General features: G+C 38.0%; 1 protein-coding gene across 3 annotated transcripts in view; it reads left to right on the top strand.

The window, feature by feature from the left end:
- LOC112576616 (probable Na(+)/H(+) antiporter nhx-9) overlaps window positions 1-13245 on the top strand; it is a 35895-nt gene that overhangs the window by 15397 nt on the left and 7253 nt on the right. For 2 of the 3 annotated variants that reach the window (XM_025259208.1, XM_025259206.1), the window contains exons 2-12: window positions 2977-3236; window positions 4376-4582; window positions 5099-5355; window positions 5621-5838; window positions 6243-6445; window positions 7063-7152; window positions 10033-10103; window positions 10711-10926; window positions 11204-11345; window positions 12529-12778; window positions 13097-13180. In XM_025259208.1, the coding sequence (XP_025114993.1) occupies window positions 2977-3236; window positions 4376-4582; window positions 5099-5355; window positions 5621-5838; window positions 6243-6445; window positions 7063-7152; window positions 10033-10103; window positions 10711-10926; window positions 11204-11345; window positions 12529-12778; window positions 13097-13180 (1998 nt within the window). The remainder of the gene's footprint in view (window positions 1-2976; window positions 3237-4375; window positions 4583-5098; window positions 5356-5620; window positions 5839-6242; window positions 6446-7062; window positions 7153-10032; window positions 10104-10710; window positions 10927-11203; window positions 11346-12528; window positions 12779-13096; window positions 13181-13245) is intronic. The other variant, XM_025259207.1, reaches the window with a different exon arrangement.

Here is a 13245-nt window from a genome sequence, read left to right as displayed (position 1 = left end):
TGGCATTGTAATCAAGATAAAATGGTGTGGTCTTCATTTTCATACATTGGAAGAAACTAGAATCAGAGAGTTTTTTTTATGAAGACAGTAGTTAGCAGACTGCAGAACTAAAGCAGGAAGATTGTCAGAATAAAGATGAAGAGAACAGATGGTTCTGAAAATCATATTCATGACATCCATATTTCTTCCATTACTGGCATAAATGCAGCAAACAGGAGATTATTTCATGAAAGAAGCAGAAACACAGTCATCTGTAAACTGATTGATGCTGTAGAGTGCAAAGATGAGGCTGGGACCCAGAGTTTCTATCAGCAGTAAGAGGCTGCCCTATTGCCTGGAACCCATTCAGGCCAACAGAAAGCAAGGTGAAATTGTTTTCCCCCCAAGATTCGTTCAAGTTACACCCATGCACAGGAGGATGCAGGGGAACCCTGTAAGGAGGTGTCTTATCTTGCATTCAGAGTCATCACCTGTCTTTTGGAAGAAGGCCAATTTGGCGCCGCAGCTTGTCAAGGATGGAGGCCACAGACAATACTTGCAAACACTGACTATAGCTATCAGACCAATGAAGATGCTGGGTCATGAGCAGAAGGTCATGGATTTATTGGAAAAGCAAAAGCTACTGCCTTCTTTTTGGGACAGGTGTAGAGCCAGTCAGAAAAAGGCTGTGGAGCTATTTTTTCCCCAAACATTTGCCAAAAAAAGAATTTCTTGAACCAGTTGCAAGAGATGAGAGTTGAATCAGAATACCTTTGGAGTGTGGAGGTGTGACTGAGTTGTGTAAGGGATGTATACTGAGGAGGGGGAAGGGTAGAGGTAACCTGAGAACTCTACAATTTTACAAAATACTTTGCTGTTTTTTATTTTGTGAATGAAAATTCAGAGACCTTGCCTCTAAAATGAAATTTTAGACTGAAATGGCATAATGTTTTCATCGTACTGTAGTGAAACTAACTATAACCCTATTGTACAGAGTCGATCGATGGAGTGTGGGGCAGATTGTGGCTGGTTTGTAGGCAGGAATTGGGAAATGGTAGATGCTTGTAGAAATGCTTATTTAAGTGAGACCTTTGTGTCTGGATAAACAACTAGTAGAGAAGGGGCTAGGGTATAAAAGCTGAGGAGATTGGTGAGTGGAGGGATGTTCATTTTTTTCAGTGGAGATTTCATCTTATGGCACATATTCTATTTTTCATGCTGCATCTGTTTACAAGGCTAGTTGTTACTTTTCTCTAGTTTAATCTCCTTATTCCCGTCATCCCTAATTGCAGAATCACTAACAGGTGGAATTAGCCAAGCCCCACCCTCTGTGCAGACCATGTGTAAATTTTCACATTTACAGATATGATAGTTATTGTAGTCAATGGGGATATCTTTGCTGTAATTAGATATTTTGGGAATGGCAATCATTAAATCCGTTTAACATAAATCAGCTGTATAGCACAGCAAACTGTGGTTAGTTCATTTGGCAGCCAAACCCTTCCATCTAGAAGTGATTTTGTAAGAAAGTGAGGAATGATCTAGAGGAAAGAGTTCCTGGGGGAACCAACATCCAACCAAGCAATCGGGTATCCAGAGTCAAGATTTGAACCTAGGACATTTTAGTTTTCACTGCAGCAGTGACAAACAAGTGCATGCTTCACAAAGTTAAAGTGGGTCTTTAACACCTCACTCCCCACGAGTGACTTAAACTCTGCTTTTACCTTACATGCTGGCTACAGTATAATGATTTAGCACCACTCTACTTTGGTGTTGCAATGATTATACACCAAACCTTCAGCAAAGCAGGAAGTGGTGATGAGTGTGTACCTGTCACCTAGCAGGGAGGGAGTGGTGACAGTTATTGCGAAATAGAAACACTTGTAGTGAGCTGTAACTCACAGGAAGTATGTGTGTTGATCAGACAGTAATTGAAGTGTAAAGTACAGCTGTGGCTGTAATGAAAAAATGAAAAAAACACTTGATATACAGATTGAGGATACACCATACATAATATACTTATATAGTGCAATATTAGACTAACAGTAGTTCTAAGTATTTTTTTTTTAAGACATTAAATGGTAAGAGTAAAATTATTTTGTTCGGCAACAACAAAAGTGGTAGAGGCAAGATAAACATCCCAATGATCAGCTGTGCTAGGCTAGCTGCAGCATTGACTGGGCGCCACATAGTCCTTCACCTTCAGACATTGGCAGAAAAAAAGTAAAATGAAAGTTAATCAATAAGTGATTCTGGCACTGTGAGACATAGTTTATCATAAAGCCCCATTCAGTAGGCAGCTTCTGTTGAATAATGTAAGAAGTGAAAACAACACTGGCAGTATAGTTGGGAAGGTAGTTTTGCTGATTATGTTTGATCAAAAGTCAGCATCTAAGGGTTTTGTTACAGTAAACTAGTGCAGCCCCTGTAACTGATCCTATATGAGAGAATTTATTTGGCATCGGGGAGACCAGGTCTAAACCCACAATCTGTGATGCTCACGATCTTGGTTCTGTTTTCCCAATGCATCTGAAAGAACATGATCATGAAACTTTGTTCATGGACCTTTATTTGACAGAAACAGAAATGAGTGCAGCTCATGATGGACTGCCCTCATAATGTTGGTAAAGCTGTTGATGGGATATTAGCAACAACAAGAAAAGAATAATGATAGTGGCAGCTAATAGGAGCCTATTTGAAGGGTGAACTTACCCACATTGCCCTCAAGTCCTGGAGCTAGAGAAGTGCATTAATGATAATTATAATGATGAGCGTGCTGGTAGTAACAACTTTTCAGGTTTTCTCATATGCCAAAAGGAGTGCACATTAGTAGCAGAACAACAGAACACACACTGCACTACATTTAAGTACTATATTTTTAAAAAGTTATGACAGTGATTTCAGATCAAAATTGATTGTATTATTATTTCTTGTTCATGGTGTTTCTTTGGAACTATGATTCTCATGAAACTGAAGTAGTTTTGCTTTTTTTCACAGGGTTTCATCTCTATGACAGGCTGTCCTCCATCTTCCCAGAATCTTGTCTCCTGATTGTGATGGGCATTGCAGTAGGTGCAGTGCTTCACTTTTCCCATGCGGCCACAGCCTCACAGTATGTGCTCAATGCCAACACCTTCTTCCTCTTCGTTTTACCTCCTATTATCTACGACGCTGGATACCACATGCCACTTCGTGCCTTCTTTAACAACTTGGGCACCATTCTTCTACTTGCCATTGTCAACACTCTCTGGAACACTGTAAGCTGATTTTTAGTGCTGAAGACAATGGTGAAACATGATACCTCATGCTAGGGTGGTGGGTGGGTATATTGGTCATTGATTCAACCACCACACCACCAGTTATTCTACCTCAGCATATTGATTCAACCACAGTCCACTTTTTTGATGGCTGAGTTTAGAAAAAAATTTAATTGCCTGTTTTATGTAAATATCTTGTTTTGTTTGCAAGTGTGCCCTTGTTTTGACCAGAACAAAGCCTGAAGCGCATCGTGACACCAATAGCGTTGGATGCAAGCCTTAATTTAAAAGAGCCATGATACTTAAGAATTGTGATACCTTTGGATGGTCTGCATTTCTCTCTCTGTGTCATGCGAGCCTGAATTTAAAAGAATATTGTGTGGTGATATTAAGGTCTGTGCGACCTTCTCTGTTTTTATTTTTTAATCATTTGTTTGTGCATGCACATGTCTGCAGACAAATAATTTGAATAGTACCTAACTGGTGGTCAAAATGACAAAAGCTGAATCGGTGAATCGACTGTGGGCAGTGATCAGATTGACCTGTGATCATTTCTGATCGTGCACTTCTTTTAATGCTGTCCTGTCATTGCTCTTCTATTGGTGCTCCATCATCCAATTTATGGGTTTTTCATGTTTCATTCAGTAGCCAAGTGAATCTGCATCAAACCACAAAACGAAAGACACTTTCAGAAAGGTTGAAGCGGGATATCAGAATGTTCATATAATAGCAGCAAGAAGTAAAGACAGTAAAGACATAAATTTGTTCACAGCCATTTGTCAGAAGTTAAACAATGAGTTTAATTCAGTCCTTCACACTTTACAGCTCGTGCAGCGTACTGTTAGTAATTAAACATTAAGAACAAAGCTTCGCTTAATATGCATGCATAGATTTTCTGATTCCAAAGTGTACCTGAAGATTTTTTAGACTGACATGACATAAGCAATAAACGTGGCTTCACAGGAAAGATGGGGTGAAACTTTAGAGCATAGTTTGACAGAATCTTCAAACATTTTAGGATATTTATAATTTGCAGATAATTTTTCTTCACTAACCCTAAACCCTAGCTTAAAATGAAATTGTTAAATAAACATTAGTCACCTCATCACATTGTTAACATTGTCCTCACCATTGCACAGGTGGCCATTGGTGCTTCGCTGTGGGCAGCAAGCTGTGCTGGGTGGATTGCTCGCAAGATCTCAATTTTACACTGCTTCATATTCAGCGCCCTGATCTCAGCTGTGGATCCCGTAGCTGTGCTTGCAGTTTTTGAGGATGTGCATGTCAATGAGATGCTGTACATCATTGTGTTTGGAGAATCCTTGCTCAATGATGGTGTCACTGTGGTGAGTTATAGTTCTTTAGACTACAAGTACATTGTGTTTCGGGAATCCCTGCTCAGTGAGGGTGTTACTGTGGTGAATTATAGTTCTACTACAAGTATATCATGGCAGCTGAAAGTGTGCTCTTCAGTTTACTAAAACATTTCATGTGCTGTTTATAAGCATATTTAATACATTGTTTCAAAGTTTAAAATGATATTGTCCTCTTGTAATGCTCCTGATCGCTTACAAAAAAAATATTCTTGCTTGTGCCTTGAACACAGTTGTTGAATCCAGGAGCAAGAGGAAATGCAAGAAAATGTGAAGCTTAGAAAAAGATTTTATAAATAGTTCTGCACAGAGTAAAGTGATCAGAAGAGGGTTGGGTACTGTTAAACAGTCTTGAGTGTTTCATGGGAAAGAGCGACTCTCCGTTTTAAGTCTGGTGTTCTGCATTTTAGTGATTTTAATGTCCTTTGTTTGACTCATTTATTGTATTCTGGTGAAGATGTAGCTGACAGAAGGCTGTCCTGTTCATAGGTTTTGTATCACATGATGGAAGGCTACACAGAGATTGGTGAAGGCAACATCCAGCCTGTTGATTATGTGGCTGGAGTGGGATCTTTCTTTATCATTGCTCTTGGTGGCACAGTCATTGGTGTCATCTATGGGATGGTCGGAGGCTTCATCACAAAGTATACAGACCATGTTCAAATCATCGAACCTCTTTTTGTCTTCATTCTCGGTTATCTTGCGTATCTTACAGCAGAGATGATGCATCTGTCTGGAATCCTTGCGTAAGTTTGGGTTGAAATTTAATGAATTTATGATAATAAGAAAAAATATTCGTTTGAAAAAAGACTTTTTTCCTTAATGGAATCTTGTTAGTGCAGAGCAGTCATAAATAATTACAAATATTATGAGGTTTGGTATTAAAGAGGTCAGGAGACAGCATGAAGGAACATTTATTTTTAGCTGTTCATTGTCATATATTAACATAAATAATACAAGCGATTTAGAAGAGCATTTCAATATCTTGAAAGATGATCCTTTGTTTTCCAGTCTGACTTTTGGCGGGATCACAATGCGGCATTATGCGGAAGCCAACATGTCAGAGAAGTCAATCACAGCTGTTAAATACACCATGAAGATGATGGCCAATGTCAGCGAGACTGTCATGTTCATGTTTTTGGGCCTTTCGACTGTTGTTGACACTCTCGAGTGGCAGTGGGACTTCATCTTCTTTTCCATCATCTTTTGCATCATCTATCGTGTTATTGGTAAGATCAGAGATACTTGTGCACCCTGGGGCATCAGAATGATGTGTTGTGTGTTTTGCTGGATTAAAATAGCTTACTACCTAATGAAACATTTCAGGGAATGGAGGATACTTCTGTGTGGTATTCTGCAAAATTTGCTAACATTTACTGCACTTTTTATAGCAAGATTAGGACAGCGAATCCTATGGAAAGGGAGAGAAAAATATAGGGGAAGAATTTTTTTCAGTCTCCCTCCCCCAACTTATTTTTTTTAAGGGTTGATGGGGTGGGGTTGATTTTTTTTCCTCTAAAGCCATATTTTTCAAAAGAATTTGCTGATACTCGTTTTTCCTTAACTTAATGGAAAAAGCATTTAAAACAGTGTTGTAATTATTGATAGATTTCTTTACTTTTTTGTGTTCCAGGCATTGTGGGTCTAGTCTTTCTACTGAACAGGCGACGTTTAATTCGGCTGACAGGAATTGATCAGTTCATTATGTCCTATGGAGGACTACGTGGAGGTATTGCATTCTGCCTCTCCCTACTTATTAACGAGGAGCTTGTACCAGAGAAAAAAATTTTTGTCACCACCACCATCTTGGTTGTCTTCTTCACTGTATTTGTTCAGGTGAGAATATGGTTCTTTTCACCAGGAAATATCTTTACACTTGTCTTGTGATAGGTAAGAATGCAGTCCTTTTTGACTTACTGCTCACATGTTAGCCCCATGTGGTGAAATCCAGCAGTACCTAAGATCATCTTGACAAGGCAAAACAAACAAATTTAAAGGTGGCATAACCTAGGGAACTTCTGGGCAGTAAAATGTAAATGTTTTACTACTAGAACACGGCATGCAGAACCCAGTGCTTTCCTTCTGCTGTCGTTTACTTTCACTAATTTATTATAGATTTATGTGCTGGATGGACAGTGGGGAACTTTTTCATTCACATGCATGGGCTAATCATTGACACTCACATGCCTGGGCATGGATTTCATTGACATTTGAAACAAATTGAGCACATTTACCTTTTACCCATTCACAAGACTTAAACTAAGTAATGGATGAACGTTGGACACAGGATTAAAGAAATGAATGTATCAACAAGAAAATCAGATGCATGCTGTTGTCCACTTCTGAACAAATATGACATCAAATTCTGATCGAGGGCAAAAATCAACGACAGCAAACCTTGAGGCAAATGGTCTTGGTGTGCTGTTGTAGTGATGCTGTCATTTGTATTGCAGGGAATCACTATCAAACCAGTGGTCAATGCTCTCAAAGTTAAAAGGGCACAAGAAAAAGATCCTGCAATGAATGAAATGATAAATGAAAGGGTGAGTCAGCCCACACAAGAGAAGAGAATTCTCTATTTGCTGATTTGCCCATCTGTGCATATGGTGCTTATATATATATATCTCCGCTCCACCCCACTTGCAGTCAGCACACTATGCTTTCTCTAGATTTTACTGTGTCCTAGCATAGTATGTGTATTCCACACGCATTTTTTATTATTTTTTTTTTTAAATATCTGCATGATGAGAGCAACGAGAAAGAAAAAAGTCTTCTTTATAATGTATGCCTCAATTCTCCATTTTTAGAAAAGATGTATGGGTCTGTATTTAAAAATTATTTCTGTAAAACTAAGGAGGATTTTGAATAGTTGCATCTTTGGTTTTTCTCCTTAAGTCATTGGTAGTATAGGCTGGTGGAGTCATAGAAAAATGTGATTTACCTGCATTTAAGAACGGAAGCATTCCTGACACACATTACATCATTACATCCACTGCTCTAAGAGAAAGAGGAGCCTGAAACAAAACCAAAAAAATCCAACTCGGTCCTCTCTTAATATCTTAATACATCGGTTCTGTCTGCACTGAGAATAACAAAACAACACAAAACCAGTGCACTTCATGAAATTATAACATTTATGACTTAAAATAGGTACCATCTAGACTGAAGCCTTAATTGTTGTGTCTTCTCACATAAACATGTCCCCATGTTAAGAGTTTGTTTTAACAGACTATAAGTCAGATTCACTGGCAGTTTAACATGCTGCACTTTCATCCCGGTTCCCATGCTGGTTGAGAAACACGAGATACTCTTTAGTATGTAGATGTGTGGGTACATTACTGCTTGCTTCTTTTGACTGTTTACAGAAATCTTTGTTTATAGACACGGTTGAGGTCATTTTCAAGCATTTACGAATGAGAGATAATATATACAACGTACAATATGTACAATAATCATACAAATAATATATGATTATCTCATTGTTCTCATATTCACTGGTTCTAAAGATGTCAGGGGATTTAAAAAAATATATATCTTTATTTGCTTTAACATTAATAGGCATGAATAGATGAACTTAATCAAATGTGTGTTGAGGAAAGAGTGTTTGTCTTGTCAAGTTAAACTTGAAAGTTGAAGATTCAGCTTGTCAAGGAGACCAACATGATTTGGTGTGATTCAGGGAAAGAAGCTTTACTTATATTGTCTTTTGGAAACTAATAACTAATTGTTTGCATAAGAAATTGGGGGAGGGCAGTGGATTTTTGTTGTAGGATTTTTTGTGTGGTTTAAAAAAAAAATTTATGAGCTTTAGCTAGAGTCTATTATTTAATGCGTCTACAGAACTGACAGACTCATGAACTTTTTTTATATATTAAATGCGCAGAGAGCTGTCATGTAAATTTTAGCTTATGCCAATATTGTTAGTAGCTATGAAGTAACTATGAACTGCAGACAATGTGGGGGTCTTTTGAGGACATTGGGAAGGCTAATTTATTTGGATTTTAGACCTCTGTCTTATTGAGCTTTAATATTAGGACACATGGCTTGATTTGATTTATCAAATGGCACAAAATTGAGTTTTGTGAGCACCTGCAATCCTAGACAAACTTTTATCAGCTTAATAGTGCTTCATGCCTGCTGAATGTAGGTTGCTTTAACATACCATGCATTGCTTTCCTCTCAAATATCTGTTCTATGCACAGTTTGTTTAAAGCACTGCTGTTCAGCCATCATGGCTTGCAGTTTTTAAGTTTTTTATTTTAAAGGTTGTTAGTTTAATAAGATTTATGAAAATTCTAGTACACTTCTGTATTAGACTTTCCTCTTCTCTTTTCTTTTCATACTAAAAATGTGTTTCCTGTTATCCCCGTGTGTGTAGATGTGTATTTCGGCAGCTTTTCAGTCAAGGTACAAGTAGGTGTAAGCTTCAGCTGTGTGACGTACAGTGATTGCATGTATAGTCACAGAGAAATAGATTGTGCTTTTGCATAAACATCTCTCAATTTTGACATGACAAGTGAACCACATTATAAAGCCAACATCAACTTTGTAAGAGTCTGGGTAAACTTTCATATACTTAACAACTGACATTCTAAACGAATGAAGTGCACCTGTGACCTGTCTGGAGCAGCCAAATATTTAGGGAAAACTGACTAAAAGAGAGAAATGGTAAATTGACAAGACAAATTAAAAGTGTGTATGAATGAAAGAATAATTATACAGATTACATCATAGATGTGCTGCTAAGTGTATGCATCATGCATTTATAAGAGAACATTTCACACAGTTGGTAACCAGAGTTTCTAATGGGAAGATGCTGTCTTTGCTGTAGGTGTAATATATAGATAGAATATAGGTAAAATCTTCCTGTACCCCTGTCTCTACCTTCTGTTATTTTAACCCTTTCACTGCACTTCTCACTACCCTTTTCACTCTCCACTCTCCTCCCACCCACCCACACTTATTCCTTTTTTTTTTTATAGTTTGTTATATCATAGACTACTGACACTTTTTAGCCAACGTCTTTATGTTGGGCTTCATCAGTCTTTTGAATGACAGCATTACCATGGCTAATATACCGCTTAAGGTATGAAGAGGAGTAAATAAGTATTACCATGGCTGACCCTACCAAAGATCTCCTTGCAGGACAAGAGCTGCTTGTTGAAAAGGAAAAGCAGGTGTAGACTGAAGAGAAAATGGGTTAAACCTCTTGTGGGGCAAAAACTGATGCCCCTATGTAAATCATGTGTGGACTGGTTTAAACCAGTTTCCTAACATCATTTGGGTGAGATTGATATTTCCAGTGTAGGTTGTACAGACAGAAAGCAAGGCTAGTTTCTAGTCACTGGAAACACAGGGCTGAATGGAGTGCTGTGCGTAGTCTTTACAACATTAAGAAACTTTGATTCTTTTTCTTCTTCCAGCTGATTGACCACATAATGGCAGGCATGGAGGATATTGTTGGCAGAACAACCAATAATTCAATCAAGAATAGGTAAGAATCACTAGAAACCCTGTCTATCCTACTCTTCATTGCACCTTTTCTTTGAGCTTTTGTAGTTCCAGTAGTGTTGTAACAGAAGATTTCAGAGAAATTGAAGGATTGTGCACTTACAATTCAAATGCTGGACTTAACATAACATAGTAAAAGCAAGCGCTATGGCAAGACATTTCCCCTAGACAAATGTCTTTTGTCATTATTAGAAGTGCTTACTTGGATTCCTTTTGTGAGATTATTTTATTTAGTGTTTATTGTCTGCTCTGATTGTGCACTTTTGGTGCACTTATAGTAAAGTCTCATAATTGTAGACTAGACTAACCTGTTCAACAATAGTAAGGTAAAAAGTTTACTTCTTTCTAAGTACAAGTAAGAGAGTTTCTCTTGTCATATGACTAGGCTACTTTGAAGCACTGACAGAAGATTGCACTTAGCGATCCGTGTTTTATGTTCTCGTAATTTTACCTACTGATATCCCCAGAAAAGGTCAAGGACTTTTGCCTGAAGCAGCATTATTCGTAAATTTACTGCTTCATATTGCAGCTTATTTATGATGACATTCTTATCTCACTCAAGCTTTTTTTAATTTCTGTTCACGTGACAGATTTGAGCACTTTAACATGAAGTTTCTGAAACCTGTTTTACTGCGTGAGAAGCCTCAGACCAGAGAGACCCACATTCTCAGTGTGTTCTCCAAGCTGAATGTTCGGGATGCTTTGCACCACATCAGTTCTCACGGAGGATTCATCAACCCTCTTTCTGTCCAAGATTCTTCCATCACCAACAAAATGAACAAGCAAGGGTCTTCCAACAGCATTGAGTGAGTGTTCAGAATTCCATTCCATCAATTTTGTCTGTTGCAGTGTTAGTAGACTCTGCTGGGCATTTTGTAATCTTTTTCAAAATTTATTTTGACGTTTATTTTGTTAGTTGTTGACGATTTGGTTATTTGATACTGTTACAGAATCTTATCATGAAACCCTGATTTCTTTGTTTAAAAGTATTAAAAAAAAGATATTAAACTGGAACTAAAAGAGATTAAAAAGAGTATTTCCCTGAACTGCTTGATGAACAAGGCTAACAACTGTTGTTTGCAGGCCTTCAGGTGATGTTTACTACAAACCAGCACCTGCAGTCTATGACATTCACTCTGTTGAAGCAGTTTTTTCTAAAAAGGATGTGGAAGACAGCCACATTCATCATGTGCTTGTAGATGCAATGACTAGGTCACACAAAATGGTGAGTCATGAGCGTTTTGTTATGTGGCAGGAAATGTAAGATAAAGTAGAATGTGGCTCAGTGCATCATCTAGTCTTCAGAGACATGAAGTATGTAACATTGTCAGGGTTCTCATGAATCAAGTGGAGATTGGGTAGGCTTAGTCAAGGATGCTTGAACTGTCTGCATGGCCTATGACCATCATAAATAACCTGCACTATATTTTATGGATTCAGCAGTTTTAACAAGAATCAGATTATCACTTTAACCAACTAACTTTAACTGAATGTTAACTTATTGTGAGTCTATTAATCTCATTCCTCAGTCTTAGTACCTGCTTGCTACTCTCTCCACAGTGCTGAAAGGACCCATCAGAAGATCCATATATAGCTTTCACTTTTTTCATATATTGTACAATCTCTGGGTTAGGGTTAGCTGTTTAAGTTGTTTATATTCTTGATTAGCACTCAGAGCATGACATCAATGTTGTGGTAAAGTGCAGTACACTTTTTATAATAATGTTAACCATCAGCTATTAACAGCCTTCATCTCTGACAGATGTGTATATGTATGACTTATTTCTACTAATGAGAAGCTAATTAGCATAGAGTGCATTTGCAGTGACAAATAAGGTAAGGAAAGAAATGATAGCAGTATGCCCAAGGACATGGTTAACTGGCACAAGTGGTCTTATCAATGAATCTTGAGATGATAAACGTTTGTGCCCTACATTGAAAGCTCAAGACTGATTGAGCTAGGCATACGGACATGTTGGGAAGAGGAGAGACAAGACAAGATTGTATATTATTTATAGAGATCTGACACATCAAGGACTGACAGCGTACTACAGCTATATCAGGTGATCACCAGTGTAGCAGGTTTGCTAGAGGATAGGTCTGTTCCAATCTTCACAACCGGGTTTAAGAAATAAAAATATATAGGAGATTGTGAGCTGGAAGTCTTAGTGTTGCTAGAATTTTCTGGATATTTTGCTTGTGAAAACAGGGATGATAAAATGCCTGTTGCTTCAGTGATATTGTGGATGTTTAAGGGCCTGTGGATGCGTATTTGTGGGCATGCACACTAGGTGAACATAGTCTCCAACATTTAGATGTCATTTCCATGTTACACAAGTATCTATGTCCAGAAACATCTTCACATGAATGACTTTGAAAAAAATTCTTCTTTGGCCTTGTCTTGCAAGCATATCGAGAGGAGACATTCAGTTGAAGACGCACCACAACAACGGACTTCTCATCACCAGATGCATCCGCATCTTCATCGCCTGATCAGCCTACAGCACTTGCACAATGAAAGCCAAGATAAACCCACCTCCAAAGACAATACTGCCATCTGTGACACAGCCATGACCACAGATGAAATGAAAATAACTCAGATAGCTGTCAACTGTGATACAGCAGTCACCACAGATGAAACAAAACTGATGCACAAAGGTAAGACACATGTTTATCAAAATACTTTTTTAAAACAACTTGGCTTTCATACTGTCTGTTATGAGTGGATGTGACATTTAAAATTTTAGTATTTTTGAAAACAGGCATTTTACAATTTTTATTCAATTTCTTGTGTCTGCAAGCAACATTCAATTAATTTGTTTAGAATTGTATGTGCGTGCATGGAAGTGAAAGATGGAGAAAGAAAGAACAAACATATAGATGGATGTGTATACCCCTGTGTGTGAGTGTCTGGGGAGGCTCACAACATTTGACTTAATGTGTTTTAAAGTCGCCATCCCCATTTTCTGAAAACAGATGAAGTGTCTGACTGTCAAGAGCAACAGAATGAAGATGATGCTGGTTCTGTTGCCAGTACCAGATCTGCCTACAGCCAGAAAGGTCAGTTGCCACGTGCATTTGCTGTCTAGTGGTCACACTTTGAAACCAGTACAACACACAAGTAA

The sequence above is a fragment of the Pomacea canaliculata genome, linkage group LG12 (genome assembly GCF_003073045.1).
Source record: "Pomacea canaliculata isolate SZHN2017 linkage group LG12, ASM307304v1, whole genome shotgun sequence".
Lineage (NCBI taxonomy): Eukaryota > Metazoa > Mollusca > Gastropoda > Architaenioglossa > Ampullariidae > Pomacea > Pomacea canaliculata.
This window is presented reverse-complemented; position numbering and strand designations above follow the sequence as displayed.